Here is a 17,952-nt window from a genome sequence, read left to right as displayed (position 1 = left end):
ATACTGCCTGCTCCTGTGGAGCCTCTCCAACCTCAAAACTGACTTGAATTTCTTCACAACTCTCAGGAGTCTCAGGAGGAGCAGCCTACTGGCAGAGGGATTCAAGCCATTAAAATCCTTTTGTGGACAAAAAGGGATCTCGACTTTGTTTTTACAAGTCAGATGTAAAGGGATGTGTGCTCTGCAGTGGGAATGCAGTGAGGTTGGTTCACACACACACCTGGCTAAATGAAAACTCAAAGTTCTGGACTTGTCCTTTATCCACCAGTGATCTCTACAGCAACAACTGGGACTATGTAAAATTCCTTGGAGTTTTTACACTATTTCTTACACTTCAGCAGAAGCAGAGCACAGAGAAAACCTGGAAGAGCCAGACAGGTTTCTAGGTACGTTTATTAGACCAGGAATGCCACTGTCCAAGTGGTAATCAGGGAACAAATGCCACTACATGACCATTTTCTCAATGAAACTCTAGACCAGTTCATTAGAAGCAGAGGCTGTTACCCTCTCCATTCACTTGGAGTGACTCTGCCAACAGGTGAAATGCCCCACTCAACATTCAGCGCTGTGAACACCTGTAAAGGGACAAAACCCAAGATTATTAACTCTGAAATCAAAGAAACCTTTGGACATAGGGTTATTTTTATTGTTTTCAGCTCAGATTTCTTGTTATTAGAACATGACATCTCATTAATTTTCTAATTTAAAAAGTGGAATATATTTATATTGAATAGTATTTCAATGTTTCAGTTTTCTCTTTCAAAATATCCAACTGTAGAAGAAAGAATCTGGAATGTAACACCCCACCACCATGTTGGTATTTTCATCTAAAAGTTTTGCTGCTGTACCTGTAGAGGTTTGAAATCCCAAGTAAAATTGAGAACACTTGTGTTTCTGATACATTTTCAAATCAGGCAATAGATTGATGCAGAAATTTGAGTAACAACTCCAAATCAAGCTGGCAATTAAAATAACTTTCCCCTCTATCACATCACTATTTGCTTATGCAAGAAGCTCCTCAATTCTGACCACTGAATTTATTTCCAACAGGCAGAACTGACACTTTTTAAGTCTGCAGCTCAAGTCACAAGGGAGTGGTGACAAAACCAACTTACATAGCTCCAGACAGCAGTGAACACGGAGGCTCCCCCGAGGAGCACCATGGTTCCATATTTATCGTGGAAGGTGGGCTCGTGCTTGCGATGAGCTCCTCTGACTGCAGTGTGCTGGATGCCACGAGCTGAGCATGTCAACAAGTACAGAAATCAACTCAAATACATCCTCAAACCATTCCCAGTCCTCATCTCCCACCAACAGAGAGACAAGTGTTAGTGTTGAAAGACTAAAAATGCTGGAAAAATATTCGTTTGGATTTAGAACTGTGGAATTAGTCCAAAACACAGGATATACATAAATACTTTCATTTTTCTCAGCTCTCTCAATTTCTCTCTAGAAAGTTATTCCTTAAGTCTAATTCCAGTAAAAGAAATGCCCTAAGGTAACTTTTTCTTTAATATGTTTTATTTAGTATTACTGTTTCTCTAATCATATATTTTGTTTAGTGCTTAGCATTTTTAGATTTCTACATGCAAATATCTATCCTGGCAGCACATGTACCCAAGCAATATCAGGATGAAGCTCACCATCAAATTATGGGGAAATTCCTGCCTCATTCCCTCGGGATGTTTTTTTTTTTTGAAGGGAGGGGAGGAAGGAAACTGAAATAACCCATAGGCATGAGATAAATAATAGAGAAAAATATACAAAGTGATATCTCCGAACGATGTACATTATAAGTGTACACTAATTAAAGAGAAGGCAACAGTGAAAAATCAGAACAACAGCTACAAAAGACAGATTGCCCATTAGTCGTGTACAAAGCATTTAATGAGAGGGTGATGTGTGCATAAAGATATTACAAAATAAAACCTTTCAGTCTCAGATCAACGGTTTGCATTTTTATCCAACCGTGCTTAGAGAAGTTGATTGATGGTGGTACCCATGTTACTACATCCCTCTTATGCTCTGTAAGGCTGCACAAGACGGTTTTTTTAACATAAAAAAGCCTGAGTATCTAGGAGATACATTTATTTTAGTTGCCCGCACCTCGGGATGAGCCCATGGTGCTGCAGGAGCAGAGAACAGACCCTGCTGGGTCCGTATCACTGAAGGGCCAACTCTAACCTTGAGCTTAAGGGCTGGGTATTGACTGCCCCTTGTCACTGCACGCTACCAGGCCAGAATATGCCTTTAGTACCAGGGAAAGAAAGCACCAAGGAATGTGCCTTTAGTACTAGGGAAAGAAAGCACCAAGGAATGTGCCTTTAGTACTAGGGAAAGAAAGCACCAAGGAATGTGCCTTTAGTACCAGGGAAAGAAAGCACCAAGGAATGTGCCTTTAGTACTAGGGAAAGAAAGCACCAAGGAATGTGCCTTTAGTACCAGGGAAAGAAAGCACCAAGGACGAACTGAACAGACCCTGCTGGGTCCGTATCACTGAAGGGCCAACTCTAACCTTGAGGTTAAGGGCTGGGTATTGACTGCCCCTTGTCACCGCACGCTACCAGGCCAGAATGTGCCTTTAGTACTAGGGAGACAAAGCACCAAGGAAAGCAGTCCTAAGCCAAAAAGCAACTAGGAGATTAAAAAAAGCTGAAAGTAATAAAAAAAGCGGGAGGCGAAGGACGCCAGAGCTGTCCGCAGTCCCTGAGGTGCCCTCACGACCGTCCCCGGTGCACAGCGAGTCGGGGCTGAGGGACAGCCCGCACAGGGAAGGACACAAACCGGGAAGACTCCTGAGGAACCCCCCACACCCCGAGAGCCGCCCCTGCGCTTACCGACGAGGCTCTGCGCGGCCCTGGCCACCGGGAACATGATGAGAGCCGAGCGCGTACCCTTGACGCCGGTGAAGAACAAAATGGTCGCGGCGGAAGTGGCGGCGCGGCGGGGGCCTGTGGGTAACGCCGGGCTCCTCCTCACTGCGGCGGAGCTCCGCGGCCGGGCTGGGCCGAGCTGAGCTGGTCGTTCCCTGGCTGCTTTCCTGCACCCCCTGGGTACAGTCGGGCTCTCTGTGATGAGGCGGGAGATACAGAGAAACGAGTAGCGGCAGTGATGACAGTGCTAAGTAAGTCCCAGAAAGAGCTATACTCGCAGTGTCAGGATGGCCGAGTGGTCTAAGGCGCCAGACTCAAGGCGTTCCGCGCCTTCCCGCGGCGGGGTTGGGTGTTCTGGTCTCCGTATGGAGGCGTGGGTTCGAATCCCACTTCTGACACCACTTTTTTTTTCCCCCCCTCGTTGTGCGCGTTAATTTAAATTTGCGAAAGCGCCAAATTGAAAAAAATCTGGGATTTCCGTGCAAACAGAAATCAGAAATAATTTAAAAATAAAACCTGAAAAGTGATGTGAAATACAAAGCTGTGTTTCATGTCAGGTACGTACAGGCAACTTGTGTATTTGTGATTGTGATATGTGTGGAAACCGACCATAAGACAGTTATAAAGACGAATTCTAATAAATACCTGAGGAAGTAAAGCATAGAAGAAGGCCTTTGAACCTATCCTTTGTTCGCAATTAACCTTTATAAGTCTTAAGTTGATTTAGGAGCATTTGAATTAAAGCTTTAAGGATGTTGCTTTTTGACAGGAACTTTCTGCTTATAGCTAAGCCTAAAAGAGTTTTGCAATAATAACCTTTTGAAGTATAATTTTAAAATATTGCTTGTAGTAAGGATCTTCGAAACTATAGCTTTAGAATATATATAAAGGAAACATGCTTATCTCATGCCTCAACAAAACAGTGAAAAGCAGCTTGGGAAAGGAAGATGAACATCAACTCAAGGGTTAATAGTTTTGACCAAGGGAAGCTGGACATCACTGTTGTGAGATTTAAAGTCCTTGCAATCAAAAGGTGGACCCACATCTGGAATCTGGACCTCACCAGATGGGAGACTCCTTCCTTCTTTCGGAAACCAGACCCCCACCATCTGGGGATGCTCCTTTCCTGATACATCCTGAGAAAACTAAATCACAGTAGTGTATAGAATTGTGACGTAAAAATTGGGAATAGAAACTGCTGTTGAGTAAAAATTGGGAATAGAAACTGCTGAGAAAGCTGATGAGTACCCCTATAAATACCTGTAAGCCTCAAATATCGGTGTGCAGTTGGAGGGAAAACTTCCCCCACTGTACCCAGCGCTGTATTGCTCATACTTTACCAGATTAATTAATAAATTGGTTGCTGCTTGAATATTGGCCTAGTCAAGCTTCTCATTTATAACAGTGAGTAAATCCTCATCCCTCCCTGGGGATTCTGCATCAGAGTTTTAACCCAGCACACACCCACTGAGGCATTTCCCTGTGCATTTGGATTTTAACAATATTTGTAACACAGAATCCAGCAATTTATAGTGTGTGTGTATAACATGGAGCATGTATCTGAGGCAAGAGGGAGAACTTCATTACACTGAGGATGGCAGAGCACTGGAACAGCTGCCTAGGCAAGGTGTGGAATCCCCCTCTTTGGAGACACTCCAAACCCATCTGCAAGCATTTGTGTTGTTTCAAAATGTGGAGTATGTAAAATTTTTTTAAGAAAGGATGTTCTTTGATGTTTGATCTTTGTGTACTTTCTAGCCTAATCAACAAGGAAGGAGATTTAATCCGTGAAACAGCAGGTATCAAGCTCTAAGTTATAGTAGAGGAAATGTATATATTGTACTTGAAGTATTGTATGTAAAACCTAGTTCTGCAAGTAAAAGAAAAGGGGGAAATACAGTAGAGGAAATGTTTTGTATTTGAATATCTGTACAGAGGCTTTGCCCCAAGGCCCCGGTTGTCCTTGATGGGCTGCAGCTGTGATGTCCTTAACTGGGCTGCAGCTGTGACCAATGAAGATAGCTGGGATAAAAGGGGGTGGGTTAGGCAGTCAGGGAGAGCCTTGAACTGAGAGAGAGAATAAGATGCAGAAGGAGTCTGTGCTGTGAAGATCTGCAGCCATAAGAACAAACCAAGGAGGTATGGACTATAGAAATCTGATAACAACAGTATGGGACTCTAGAAATAGAACAACAACACTAAGTGATGTCCAGATGTTGGAAAAAAATTCTTTTTGGTAGAACTACCCTGTTAAGGTTTAGGGCTTGACATGTTTCAATTATCTCAGGCTTACGGGAGTTTAACAAAGCTTGGGAAGGAGGATGTGCCACTGATTGCAGACACAAAGAATGCAGAATTTATGGCCCACAAGGACATTTTGCAGCACTCCCACAATAAGGAAGACGCTAACAAAACCAATTCAGCAACTGGGCTGAAATCAGTTCCAACTGGTGAAAGGGAATTCCAGCAGGGGCAGATCACGACCACCAACCCACCGACCAAAAGAAGAAAAAGTCACGCTAGTGAGTATGGGAAGCAAAGAAAAGCATTGACCAACAGAAGATAGAATACTAATTAATAAGAGAACCACATTACTTGTACCCAGTGAACACAAAGTCCTCCATTTGTTAAAACCTATAACAGCAAAAAGTTTTGAGAGTTGGCGTGCTTGATTTGTGGAACACCACTGAGCACTCAAGGAGAGCACAACTCTGATATGAATCAATCTCTCTCTGTGTGTAATTATTGGCTTGTTGCATACCGGGTAGCGAATTCGGAATCTTAGCGGGCAACACGGTGTCACCTGCCAGGAGCCCCTGTCTCGGGTGAGCTGCAGAGGTGCCTTCGAGCCGCAGGGCGATGCGGCTCTGATTCGGCTGAGGGACCCCCACAGCTGCCATCACCACCTGGGCTCCTGCCACACTTTCCCCCCTCAGGGCCCGCTCCGCCCCTCCCTCAGGGCTCGCCCCACCCACCTCTCGTGGCTCCACCAATGGCACGGCTCCAGCTCGCCGCGCTCCCACAGGCTCAGCCAATCGGAGGCAAGCAGGGGCTCTGGAGCCGGCGTCTCCACCAATCGGCGTCTGCTGGGCGGGGCCTCGCAGCCGGCGGGGCGGGCGAAGCGGGGTGGCCATGGCGGCGCTGCCGGTGCCGCTGCTGGCGCTGGTGCTGCTGTTGCTGGCGGGATGTGGCGGGCCCGGCGCCGCGGGACAGAGGCGGAAGGAGGTGAGACTCGCCCGGAGCCCCCGCGCTGCGCCGGGACGGGTTGTCGCTGAGCGGGATGAGGGCAGGACCGGCCAGGGCCCGGCGGGGTGGCCGGGCCTCACCTCATCCCGGGTCCCCGCCCTGAGGTTCGGCCGGCTCTGAGGGGATCTCGCAGGGAGGGAAGGTCCTCGAATCCAGGTTCTTCATTCTTTTTAGGAGCACTGTACCAGTATTGTCTTCCTAGTGTAGGGGATTTGCGGGGGGCAGAATGAGTGGTCTTTGGTTGCAGTCGCTAAGGTGCAACTTAATTCCACGCACTTGACCTGCAGGGTTTAGAAAAATCCTTCTATATAAATGTGTATACTTCTGTCAGTTGTAAGTCAGAGAATAATAATTTATTATTATTATTGTCGTGGCTAGATTCTTGGGGCTGTCCTGTGCGCGGTCAAGAGTTGGACTTTGATGCTCCTACTGGCTCCCTTCCAATTCAGGATATATATTATGATGATTTCCTCTAACATATTTATCTGAAGAAGAGTGTTAATGAGTAGAGAAGTGCTTTGTGATAAATGTAACATTTGTGAGTTTGTCAAACTAATGCCTCTTCTTATGATGTTATAGTATTGATTGTTTCCTTTTTAAGGAATATTTTAGTGTTGAGCACTCCTGAATTTTTCAAATATATTCTGAATTATGGTTCTTTTTTTCCACCAATGCTGAAAATGAGAGGTTGAGATTGGTTCCATCTTAGGTGGAACAATTTTTGAAAGCTGAAAACAGTTTGATGCTTAGTATAGCAGAAAGGCTGTGGAGGGGATGGAGGTGGTTGGCACACCTAAAGAAATCCTACAGCTACTGTGAGGAGGGGCTGCTGAGCTCAGGGTCTTCACCAACATGGTCATGCTGAGTGCTTAAAGCTCTGTGTGTTACTGGGTGGTTGAAGTTAATGAATTATGTGAACATGACTGTCAAAAGCTTCTCTAGCCTTGCAGAATCTTACTGAGGTATCACATCACCTGCGTGGGGTTATGAAAAGCAGTGCAGATATTTGTTGCATCAAATTAAAACATTCTAAGATGTACTGTGAGAACTGGAAAATAAAAAAAACAACCCAACAACTGCTCTGACTTGATTTTCAGATGGTGTTGTCAGAAAAAGTGAACCAGCTGATGGAGTGGGCCAGCAAGAGATCCGTGATCCGAATGAACGGGGACAAATTCCGGCGCCTCGTGAAGGCCCCTCCCAGGAACTACTCAGTGATTGTGATGTTCACTGCCCTTCAGCCTCACAGGCAGTGTGTTGTGTGCAAGTATGAGCTCCTTTAGTCCTAAATTAGAACTTGAAAGTCACCTGATGCTTTGTAGGACTCTAAATTTAAGGACAGGGTTGCACTTTGACACAGGTGGGAGGAATAAACTTGGGCAAGTTACAGTAGGATTGGCTTTGCAATTTAGTGTGTGGGAATATGTGTGCAATATGTTTGTGAGGAAACATAAACCTCTGATTTATCTCCCTCCTAATATAATCCCTGCTTTGCAGCAACAGTATTTACTCTGGAGAAAGACACAGTGAAAGCTCAACTTTTCAGGCATAAACTGCTGAAGAAATATTTGTAGAATTATTGCTGGCCACGGAGCTTAAATGTTGTTCTTAATTAATATATTGTTTGGCAGTTATTTACAATTCCAGTATCCTGGATCCTTAACCATATTAGAGCTTTTCTGTATTAATTTGGAGATGGCAGAGGTCTGTAAGGGTGATTTTTATACCTTGAAATTATTGGTTTCCCACCCTCTGACTTGGAAGAAAGGGCACAGCTGGCCACATTTGGGTGCTCTGTGGACTGGCAAGTCATGAACAGCTGAGTTCCAGTTCACCTTTCAGTTAGAAATTGCCTCAGCTTGTGTTTGTAGACTCAACAAATCTTGCACTTCCATTTAAAAAAGCAGGTGCCAAATGCTTCCCCTGATGGTAGATGAGTGTCTGTCCTTAAATGATTTCATTAACACTTAAACTTTCTTTTGAACCCTAGAATTTTAATGGGGTGGGTGTGGGAGGCACCCATGGATGGGGTGGGCTGCTTCACAACTTGCACCACAAACCCATGACACAGCCTCTCTCACTTGCTGTGCTTTCCAGGCAAGCTGATGAGGAATACCAGATCCTGGCAAACTCCTGGAGGTATTCCAGTGCATTTACCAACAAGATTTTTTTTGCTATGGTAGATTTTGACGAAGGCTCAGACGTCTTTCAGATGGTAATGTCTTTTTCTGTTTTTAGTTTGGGTTTTGGGAAAGAAGGTAAAAATGTTAAATAATTTAGTGTAACAGTGAACAAAGGAATGAAAAGTTAAAAGCTGTCACTCTCGAAAGAAAGATGGCCTGAGCATGTTGGTAAGAATATTAACAGAACTGACAGATGTGGAATAGGTATAAGGAGCAAATTGGTTTCTTTGACTTTTTTTCCCTGGGTTTGTCTCCTGTAATAACTTATGGTGTAATTCTTAATGGAATTCTTCTGTGGTAAGTGAAGAGGCAAGATAGAAGGCACTGATGTCCTTAGGAGCAGCTATTACAATTTTTAGATTAGTAGAGAATGATAAATTAGTCTTTTGGTATTTCTTTTCAAGTACCCAGCCATTTTTCTCTTCTATTATCATTGTGTGACCACATTTTTTTTTGTTCTCCAGCTGTGAGAACATTCCATGTACACTTGGAATTGTAGGTCACATTAATAGTTCATTATAGTCTTGCAGATGTTAACTTTTTTTCAAGAGGTACTAATCTCTATTTAACAGCCACACAGTTTAGGCAGTGATACTTTATTAAATGGAAGCTTTTGAACTGGAAAGTTGAAGAGAGATGCCTTTTTATTACTCTTGTTAATTTTCTCCTTAGTGTTACATTAAAAATGCATTCATCAAGCTATGGCCTTCCTAGAACGCCATATTTTAGAATCATATATTGTTATTTTGCAGGTTTCTCTATCAAAAGTAGTATTTGGAGAAGAAGCAGATGCAAAAAATGTGCATGAAATACAGAAATGCAAGCTGTGTGCTGCCTACTGTTTTTCTTTAAAAGTCACAGCCATTAAATCAAAGAGCTAACTTTTCTGATTCAGTAACAACATTGCAAGCCAGAAATGGCATAGAATTGTGTCACTAAATAATCCTTTCCTCTGTGAACTCTCTCCCTGCAGCTGAACATGAACTCTGCCCCCACTTTCATTAACTTCCCTGCCAAGGGGAAGCCCAAGCGGGGGGACACCTACGAGCTGCAGGTGCGCGGCTTCGCGGCGGAGCAGCTGGCACGCTGGGTGGCCGACAGGACAGACGTCCATGTGAGTGCAGACACCTGGGCAGGGCCAGGGCCCCCCTTGCGTGTGCGGGGCCAGGGCCCCCCTTGCGTGTGCGGGGCCAGCACCCCCTTCCCTCAGCACCCCCTTCCCTCAGCACCCCTTTCCCTCAGCACCCTCTGTGCAGGGCCAGGGCCCCTTCCCTCAGCATCGCCTGTGCAGGGCCAGGACCCCTTCCCTCAGCATCGCCTGTGCAGGGCCAGGACCCCTTCCCTCAGCATCGCCTGTGCAGGGCCAGGACCCCCTTCCCTCAGCACCCTCTGTGCAGGGCCAGGGCCCCTTCCCTCAGCATTGCCTGTGCAGGGCCAGGACCCCCTTCCCTCAGCACTCCCTGTGCGGGGCCAGGACCCCCTTCCCTGTGCAGGGCCAGCACCCCCTTCCCTCAGCACCCCCTGTGCAGGGCCAGCACCCCTTCCCTCAGCACCCCATGTGCAAAGCCAGCACCCCCTTCCCTCAGCACCCCCTGTGCAGGGCCAGCACCCCTTCCCTCAGCACCCCATGTGCAAAGCCAGCACCCCTTTCCCTCAGCACCCCATGTGCAAAGCCAGCACCCCTTTCCCTCAGCACCCCATGTGCAAAGCCAGCACCCCCTTCCCTCAGCACCCCATGTGCAAAGCCAGCACCCCCTTTCCCTCAGCACCCCCTGTGCAGGGCCAGCTGGGGATCATCACTTGTGCTCTGTGCCTCCTGAGCTACTCTAAAGAGCTCATCTACAAAATCTAGTTCAGACTCACGACTGCATCTTTGAATTTCCTTGCAGTCTCTGTGCTGGTACTTTGTGTAATGCTGTATTTGAGAAGATGGTAACACTCATGTCCTTCCTTCTCGCTCTCTGTTCCTGTGGAAGGAAAACAATCTCTAAATTATTGAAGAGGGTAAAGTTGTGTAAAACTGAAGTTACGGTATTGGTGGAAGAAGCATTGCTTACATCCTGAGTCGGATTTATTACCTAGAAAACCTGTGTGCTGTAGTTTTTTCCACTCAGTGTGTTGTGGGTTTTTTCAGCAGGAGTGCAGGTATCATGTCTAATCCTACTGAGAGAAAATAATTCCCCTGTCCTCTGTTCAGATCCGTGTGATAAGGCCACCAAACTATGCTGGACCCTTGATGCTGGGGTTGCTGCTGGCTGTCATTGGAGGCCTCGTGTATTTGAGGGGCAGCAATCTGGATTTTCTCTACAACAAAACTGGCTGGGCCTTTGCTGCTCTGGTGAGTCACCATGACTTTTGTTTCCCTGTAACACTGACTTTTGTAGCAGTTCAAGTTTTCAAAAGCTTCTGTACTCCAAAATTCTTAAAACTGGTAGAGGAAGAGGAAAATGAGGTATGGTTAGTTTTGCTTTTTCACAGATTGATAAAATTATACGATCTTAAGTCCCTTCAGCTCACTGAATGCTTGATTAGATGCCTTTTGCACAAAGATAAAGTGGGACAATCCTTAGCCTGTGTTCCAAACCAGTACATTTTGGTATGAAGTGAAAAGATGTCAGGTTAAATTAAAAATAAAAGAGAATCCTTATTAAACAGCATTTCTTCTTTTCTTTTCAGTGCTTTGTGTTAGCAATGACATCAGGCCAGATGTGGAACCACATCAGAGGCCCCCCCTATGCTCATAAGAATCCCCATACAGGACAAGTGGTGAGTGTGGCCTTCTCTTTCTTGTCTGCATTTCTATTGAATTTCTGCAGAATAAGGCTGATACTAACAGACAAACCAGAGTGCAAATTCTGCTTTTGGCTTCTCTCTTTGTGAGTGAGACCAACCTCTCCTTCAGTGGGCAAGGCAGATCAACCTGTCTTGCACGTGTGTGGTGTCTCCAGTGGTGAAGGGATGTGATAGTTCTAAATTGCTTACAGCACAACAAAGGTATTTTTAGGTTCAGTCTTAGATGCTAAAATTGCTGAACCTGGCAATTATGTTTTAACCTGGTCTTGTTAACACACACTCATCTAATGACTTCCATGTAAAACCATCTTTCCTCAAGATTCTTGAGGTAAATTAATATCTAGTGACCTCAGATGTCACCTTCTTGGGAAGAATTTCTTTAATATTATTTGAAATATGCTGCTCTGTTCATAACATAGAGTGAGATGCATTGTGAAAGTAGTCACAGTGTTCTGAGAGCATTGCATCTGCTCAGGTGCTTACACATCACAGAGTGGCTTTTCTCATGTTTTTACTCAGGGAATTAATTTGATGAAATGTCCTTTTGTGCCTGGTTAGATGGGTCAGGCCCTTTGTATTCTTCTGGAGAAAATGGATGCAACTTTTTTTTCCTACGTAGATACGACATTATAGCCACAATAGGGTGTCCCATAGGGATTAAAAAAATGTATTTTTTCACAAATTTCAATTTTTCTGTTAACCTAGAAGTGGAAAACATTCCAGATGCTTGATTCTGGAGCCAGGTGAGTCAGGTTCACACACAGATTGAGGGGATTGCCCCTAAGCTGAGCAGCAGTGTACTCAACCTAAGAATCTCAGTCAGGGAATGGATCAGATTTGGATCCCATTAGGATGCAGGAGGAACTAATCTTGTGGTGTTTTGCTCAGCTGGACTGAGAATCTGGACCACAAAGGTTGTAGCTGCACTTGAACTTGCTGTAATCTGAATGAGGCTGATTGGGCAGGGTAATAGAAGAAGGATCTTTGCTTCTGTTGCAGCTCCCCCAAAAATCAGTGCTCAACAGCTGAAATTGTTCATGCTCCAAGTTCTGCTCTCTCCTGAAGAAAAAAAAAAAAACAATGTAAAGCCCAGTTCCAGCTCTGTAGCTGTTGTTAATCATGTCAAAGTTGTCTCCAGTCTTTTCTAAATTGAATTACTCTTTGTCTCTTACAGAATTATATCCATGGAAGCAGCCAAGCCCAGTTTGTGGCAGAAACACATATAGTTCTGCTCTTCAGTATCCTTCCTGGGAGAGGCTTCTGGTTTGTGACAGATTTTTGGTCAGCAAATGCTGCTGCCTTTTCTGTGGTGCTTTGTCATGGCTTTAATTGCCACCTAACACTGCTGCAGAAGCTTGTAAAACCTTTCTGCACTGCCAACTTTGCTTTTCCTGTGCCTCTGATCTTTAAGTTGAATGGAAAAATATTTACTGCTTCTCACCTTCTTGTTTAAGTACCAGGCTGAATACATCACTAAAATTGTGTATCTCTGTGGAATCAGAAGATTCTCCAGGATACTCCCTGTTCTTCTGTGCTTGTCTCTTTTCAATGTCACTTATTTCTTGCTTTGGAGTTGAATTCATTCCTCTATCACTGATCTTTTATTTCTTTGTTTACCTTCTTATTATCTTACCATTTGTTCCTACTAATGATGCAGGATTTTGTCATGCTGTCAAGAAAGGCAAGTGAAAATTTTCAGATTGAGAGCTTTTACTTTTCTCATTTGTACAAAAAATGCTTCTTTGGGGTCTTAAGAATACTTTAAAATTCAAAGTTCTGTTTTTCTATTCCCACATGTATGTTTTTGATCCACCATTTCTAACTTTGGTAATTTCTGGAGCTTTTCTTCTGTGTCTTGTTACCTGTATCAGCATTCCTTTATTTTTTATTCAGGACCTTATCTTGTATATAATTTTTAAAATTTAAAACATGCACTTGGATGAAAACTTCTGATCTTTTTCTATTACTGTATTTTTGATCCCCTTAGTCAAATTCAAAGTAGAAACTTTTTGTTGATATTTATTTGTGTTATTGCTATCCATCAGATCCAACCCACCCATTGCTGGAGACATTTTAAATGATTACATTTGGTGAGGTTTCTGTGGGTTCAAGTCCCTTTCCTCCTGTGCTGGAGATGGGCTGTGTCTGAAATGGAAAGATCCCTGATGGTCCTAATGCAGTCCATGATAAGAATTTTTCCTTTCAGGAGGACACTTGGGACTAGCCATTAGTAGTGAATGGAATGAAATCTTTGGGAATTCTGTCTTTCATTCCACTGGATTCACTCCTTTCCTTTGCAAGGACTCATTCTTGGCAAATATCAGGCCTTTTGTGCTGTCTGTGCTTCTTTAATTTTACAATCCTTATTTTTTTTTAATTTGAAGAATTAGAAAAGAAATATTGCCACTTGAAAGACAGCCTTGGATGTTGGATTAAATACTGCATGTGTTTTATTTGTTCTCTTGGCTGAGTGAATGCAGAAGCTGAATTCTTTTGGGGATTTTCCAGTGGAGAACAGCAGTAGGAGTGGACCAAGCTCTCTGAGAAGGAATGCTGCTACATTACAAGCTGAGATAATAAATGCATGTTTTTCACTTTGCCTGAAGACTTTCCAGTTTATATTTTAAGCTTTGCATTTATTTTCTCTTAAAAGCTGATATTATGAATGTCTTTCAGTTGTTCTTTTTTTCCCCCATAGTTACTGATTTGGCTGGGAAGTGTTTGACTTTTGCAGTGAGTTTTAATGCCCAGGTATGGTGTGGGGGCTGAATTTAGGGGATTAGGAGTGTTGTTTTGAGTCTCTTGTACTTTGTTGGTTACCCTTAAACAGCATTTGTAGATGGTGGAGTTACTTTGGGAATGGTCCTTCTCCACGAAGCTGCTACTTCTGACATGGATGTGGGGAAAAGGAAAAGTAAGTACTGACAGTTTGCTCTCTGAGCATATCAGTGAGGGTGTTTGATACACCATTTAACAGAAATGCTTTTGCACTGGGGGCTTTTGTTCACTCCCCAGCTCTAAGCTGACAGAATCATTTGGATGTTTGACAGTTTTTGGAGTTGCTTAGCAAGCTGCAAGATAAATCCTTTTGGCAGATGGAGAGAGATAAAGATGCTTTGCAGTGTTTTGCTAGTAGGGAGGATAAAGGACTTCTTCTCAAACCATTTATGTAAAATTGGTGTTAATTTTGTATTTCTCAATGACACGAGTAGAGCCCTCATCTGACTAAATCTGTAAACATTGCAGAAGGCTTTGGAAACCTGAGTCACTGAGGTGTTTGCAGGGCAGCTGTCCCATCTCAGCCTCTCCCTGTGCATCTCTTGCAGTTATGTGCATTGCTGGCATTGGCTTGGTGGTGCTGTTCTTCAGCTGGCTGCTGTCTGTCTTCAGATCCAAGTACCACGGCTACCCCTACAGGTATGGCAGCCTGGGCCCTGCAGCCCTGCTCTCCTGGCTTTGGGGTGCAGCTGCACCACTGCTGCCTCATTTAGCAGGAAATACTCCTCTAAAAATGCTCCACTGCTTTCTCAGAGTAGTGATATTGGTTGATAAAGTCAGCAGAAATGAGAGTGTGTAATGGAGATCATGATTTTTGAGTCTATCATGAGCAAAGATTGTGGAACTCTACATTTCACACCATTGCATGTTATAAAATACTTAAATTTTCAGAATGATATCTCAGCCAGTTTATACTGCCAACAAATGTATTTTTCCCCCTATTTTTCTCTCTTCCATATTTATACATCTTCATTATTAATCCTTCTTTGTGAGAACAGGGAGGGTGCTTGATGCTTTAAAGCTTTCTTCATTTGGGGATTGCTTGTGTAAGGAGTCCAGTACTGTTAGTTGACCACTTCTATGTCTGTCTGACTGGGACAGACACACACACACACATCTTAGGTGTGTTTTGTACCTTTTATGCATTTTGAAGCAATAAGTACCTGTTAAAGCACCAGTTTCTAATGATTTCACCATCTGCAATGAGCTGAATTTGTCTATAAAGCTAAACCCACTGACAGATATTATGCCTTCTCTATGAGAAATGTGTTCTCATTTAAAAATACCTAAATAATAAAACCTGATATTTTATGAAGGCTTTTCTCAAGAGTAAAAGACAGCTGAAATTACTCCCTGTTTAATAACTATCAGCTTTTATTCTGGTTTCTGCAATGGTCTTAGGTACTCCTGCTGACTTTATTGAAGGGAAGATGTGGTTGGCTTTGGTTTTGAGTTATTAGAAACTCCTTTTTAAGTGATTTTTTATTTACAACTTTTGTTGTAGCAGCATCAGGCCCGTTTCTCACTCTGATTTTCTTGGCATTTATAAAAGCTGAGTGGAATGTTGCACACCTTTGCTTCTTAGAAAATGAAGAAGAATGTTTGTTATTTTGCTCTTTGCAGTTTCCTAATGAGCTAAAGGATTCCAGTCTGTAACATCAGGAAGGTGGTGGCTCTGAACTTGGATGTGGTGGAATGAGGAGCTCAACGTGTGTGGTTTGTGCTACCTCTGCTTACACTGAGACAGTTGAACACTGAACCAAAGACAATGTAGTGCCTTAAATACAGCAAACAGTTTGCTCTGAAGGACACAGAGTTAAGATGCAATCTCTCTCATAAGCTTTACATCTTCTTAAGCAGCTCTACTTCTAGCAAAATTCAGAACATAATGCTTAAAACTACATTTCCATGGACTAACTAGAAATGGTACTTTCAGTTCACTTGGATAATCTGTTTACCATGGGGTTTTTTTTCCCTTGAATTATCACCTTATTTCCTGTTTGTGCATAGCAGGTGACAGCAGCTTCTCTGTCATGCCTTTTCATGGTTGAGGAAACAGCTTCATGTACCTGGAAATCTTTTCCTTCAGCCTGTGTGCAACCCTTGGAGCATGCTCCAGGTTCCAGTGTGCAATGTGCAAATCCTAGAGCTGTGTCTCATTTTTGAGAAGAGTTCTCAACTGCTGTATGATGCAAGAGGTTGTTTCACACATGAAGGGGGAGTTTTCACCATGTTGAACAGTTATTAATTAGTTAAATCTTTCTTTGCCAAATGCTGAAACTGCGATGTTTAAGTTGTAAACTTTGACTCAAAGCTGAAAAAAGAATTCTTAGACTGGCCAACACTCACTCTCTTAAAAATATGAACCAGAAGTACAAATGTAACTATCTATGTGTTGCATGAATTCAGAGTTGCTACATGGCCTTCAGATTACTGCCTAGAGCCCTGGCAAACCAACAGATGCCAGATTTCTGGTCACCATGTGAGTTCTTGCATTCTCCACTTGTTTTCTCCACATTTTTATCCTTTGGGCAGAGGTGTCTGCTCCCAGGACAAGCTCTGTTATCCCAGGACACATTTGATAGCCTTACAATTGAATGCATGTGCTGCTTGCTCTCCCCTTTTGTTCTCTCATCTCACAAAGATCCTTTGCCTTAAGAATTCTTGAGTGGAAGACATTGTGCCTCAGCAAGAACTGTTGTGCAATTCAGCAGTTGTACTACAGGAAATCTTTGCAGCCTGATTCAGTAACACTTCCTTCCGTAGGCTCTGCTGGCCTTAGAGGTTCATAGGCAGAGAGACTTTTGTCTCCTGCTTCTTTTGTCTCCTCTCTCAAAGGGTGACAGAATCTGGATGTTTGAAATTGAATCTCAGAAGGGATTGTATCACTCCAAGCAGAATGTTATTCTTATGCAGTTTTGCTCAATTAATACACATCTCAAGTGCCTTAACGTTGCTAATTTTGTTGTTTGATGTTTCAACTGGTTGAGATGCATTTTTTATGCCATACAGAACGATGAGCCTTAGTGGAATGGATAAATTGTGTGCCTGACTGGATTTTGGACAAGTTTCAATAAAACTTTTTAGTTTAATCCATGCTCCTGTGTCTTTTGAACTTTGACATAAAACAAGCCAACCTCTTTTCTTCCACTGTTGTTTCAACATGTTAATCACAGCCTGTCTGTATAGAGAGTAACCTGAATATGGGTGAGTAGACTGGATTAGTAGCCTCTATGTGTTTATGAGCAGAATTACATCCCAGAATGTCAGCACTAGAGAGATGCTCATGTAGCCAGCTGATAGTACAAAGATTACATGATTTTGGCTTGTCTTTGACAGCTGTCATGCTGTGAAAATCTTGGATTCCTGGAGTTCTAGACAGATCAACTCCTGGTGTTTCTGGAGGTGGATTCTTGTTAGCATTGTAAATTTGCCTGGAACAACTCAGCACTGCTGTGGCTTGTTTTCCTGCCCAGCTGGTAAAATGCTTCCCATAAACTTTTTCACTTATAATTTATTCTGTCCTTCTAAAACCATTCAGATCCATATTGCCTAAGTTTAAACAGTCACACCTCATGCAGGTGAATGCTGAATTCATGTTCACCTTCCACTTGAGGTGGCCACAATGTTGAGAGTTTGGGATTTTCCTCTTTGTTTCCCCATGCTGAGATGAAAATGCTCTTTTTTTACAACAGTTTTTCTGCTCTCCAGGCTGAAACTGAAGTGCAAGGAGGAGGAAACAGGTGTGGTAGTGGAGCAGAAGATGGAGTGCTTGCAAGGAGCAGTGGCAGCTTTAGAGAGGATGAATTCTGGCAAGGTTTGACTTGTGCAGCAGTTGGCTCTGGTTGGTACCCAGGGTGATCCTTGGTGCCAGGGGCACTGGCACCTCACTGCCTGGTTAATGCAGCACAGCTGGGGCCAGCAGAACAAAGGTGGCCAAGGCAACACATTCAGGATGTTCTGTGGGGAAAGTGGGAACTGCTGAGGACACCTCCTTTAGAAAGGGAATCATTAAATAGCTCAGGAGTGCCCTGAAAGCTCACTGTGAGAGAACACTTGTGATAAAGGGAGGAGATTGA

At 43.5% G+C, this 17,952-nt stretch overlaps 2 protein-coding genes and 1 non-coding gene across 3 annotated transcripts; 2 read left to right on the top strand and 1 right to left on the bottom strand.

Annotated features, from left to right (window-relative positions):
• Positions 1 to 375: 375 nt before the first annotated feature.
• COX7B (cytochrome c oxidase subunit 7B) lies at positions 376 to 2,967 on the bottom strand. The gene is made up of 3 exons (XM_066559494.1): positions 2,838 to 2,967; positions 1,116 to 1,240; positions 376 to 575 (listed from the first exon to the last, which is right to left on the bottom strand). Exons 1-3 carry the CDS (start codon positions 2,872 to 2,874, stop codon positions 501 to 503), a joined length of 237 nt encoding a protein of 78 aa, XP_066415591.1. The 5' UTR covers positions 2,875 to 2,967; the 3' UTR covers positions 376 to 500.
• A 187-nt stretch (positions 2,968 to 3,154) lies between these two features.
• On the top strand, positions 3,155 to 3,271 carry TRNAL-CAA (transfer RNA leucine (anticodon CAA)). The gene is made up of 2 exons: positions 3,155 to 3,192; positions 3,226 to 3,271. It is a non-coding gene; the product is annotated as a tRNA-Leu (tRNA).
• Positions 3,272 to 5,865: 2,594 nt separating this feature from the next.
• MAGT1 (magnesium transporter 1) lies at positions 5,866 to 16,965 on the top strand. The gene is given in 12 exon segments (XM_066559675.1): positions 5,866 to 5,898; positions 5,900 to 5,979; positions 5,981 to 6,098; positions 7,217 to 7,386; positions 8,217 to 8,334; positions 9,276 to 9,416; positions 10,500 to 10,640; positions 10,979 to 11,068; positions 12,270 to 12,333; positions 13,935 to 14,009; positions 14,422 to 14,512; positions 15,497 to 16,965. Coding segments are annotated over 12 exon segments (1,137 nt in total). The 3' UTR covers positions 15,513 to 16,965.
• Positions 16,966 to 17,952: the final 987 nt, after the last annotated feature.

Source organism: Molothrus aeneus, chromosome 14, assembly GCF_037042795.1.
Source record: "Molothrus aeneus isolate 106 chromosome 14, BPBGC_Maene_1.0, whole genome shotgun sequence".
Classification (NCBI taxonomy): domain Eukaryota; kingdom Metazoa; phylum Chordata; class Aves; order Passeriformes; family Icteridae; genus Molothrus; species Molothrus aeneus.
The sequence above is the reverse complement of the archived record's forward strand: the minus strand, read 5'-3'. Positions and strand labels throughout refer to the sequence as shown.

What these genes read in the sequence shown, in the direction of transcription:
- COX7B (XM_066559494.1), bottom strand. Translation starts at nt 2,874, where the DNA reads ATGTTCCCGGTGGCCAGGGCCGCGCAGAGCCTCGTCG. An exon ending in GGCCGCGCAGAGCCTCGTCG is followed by an intron (nt 1,241 to 2,837) that starts GTAAGCGCAGGG and finishes TGACATGCTCAG; the next exon opens with CTCGTGGCATCCAGCACACT. An exon ending in TCACTGCTGTCTGGAGCTAT is followed by an intron (nt 576 to 1,115) that starts GTAAGTTGGTTT and finishes GTCCCTTTACAG; the next exon opens with GTGTTCACAGCGCTGAATGT.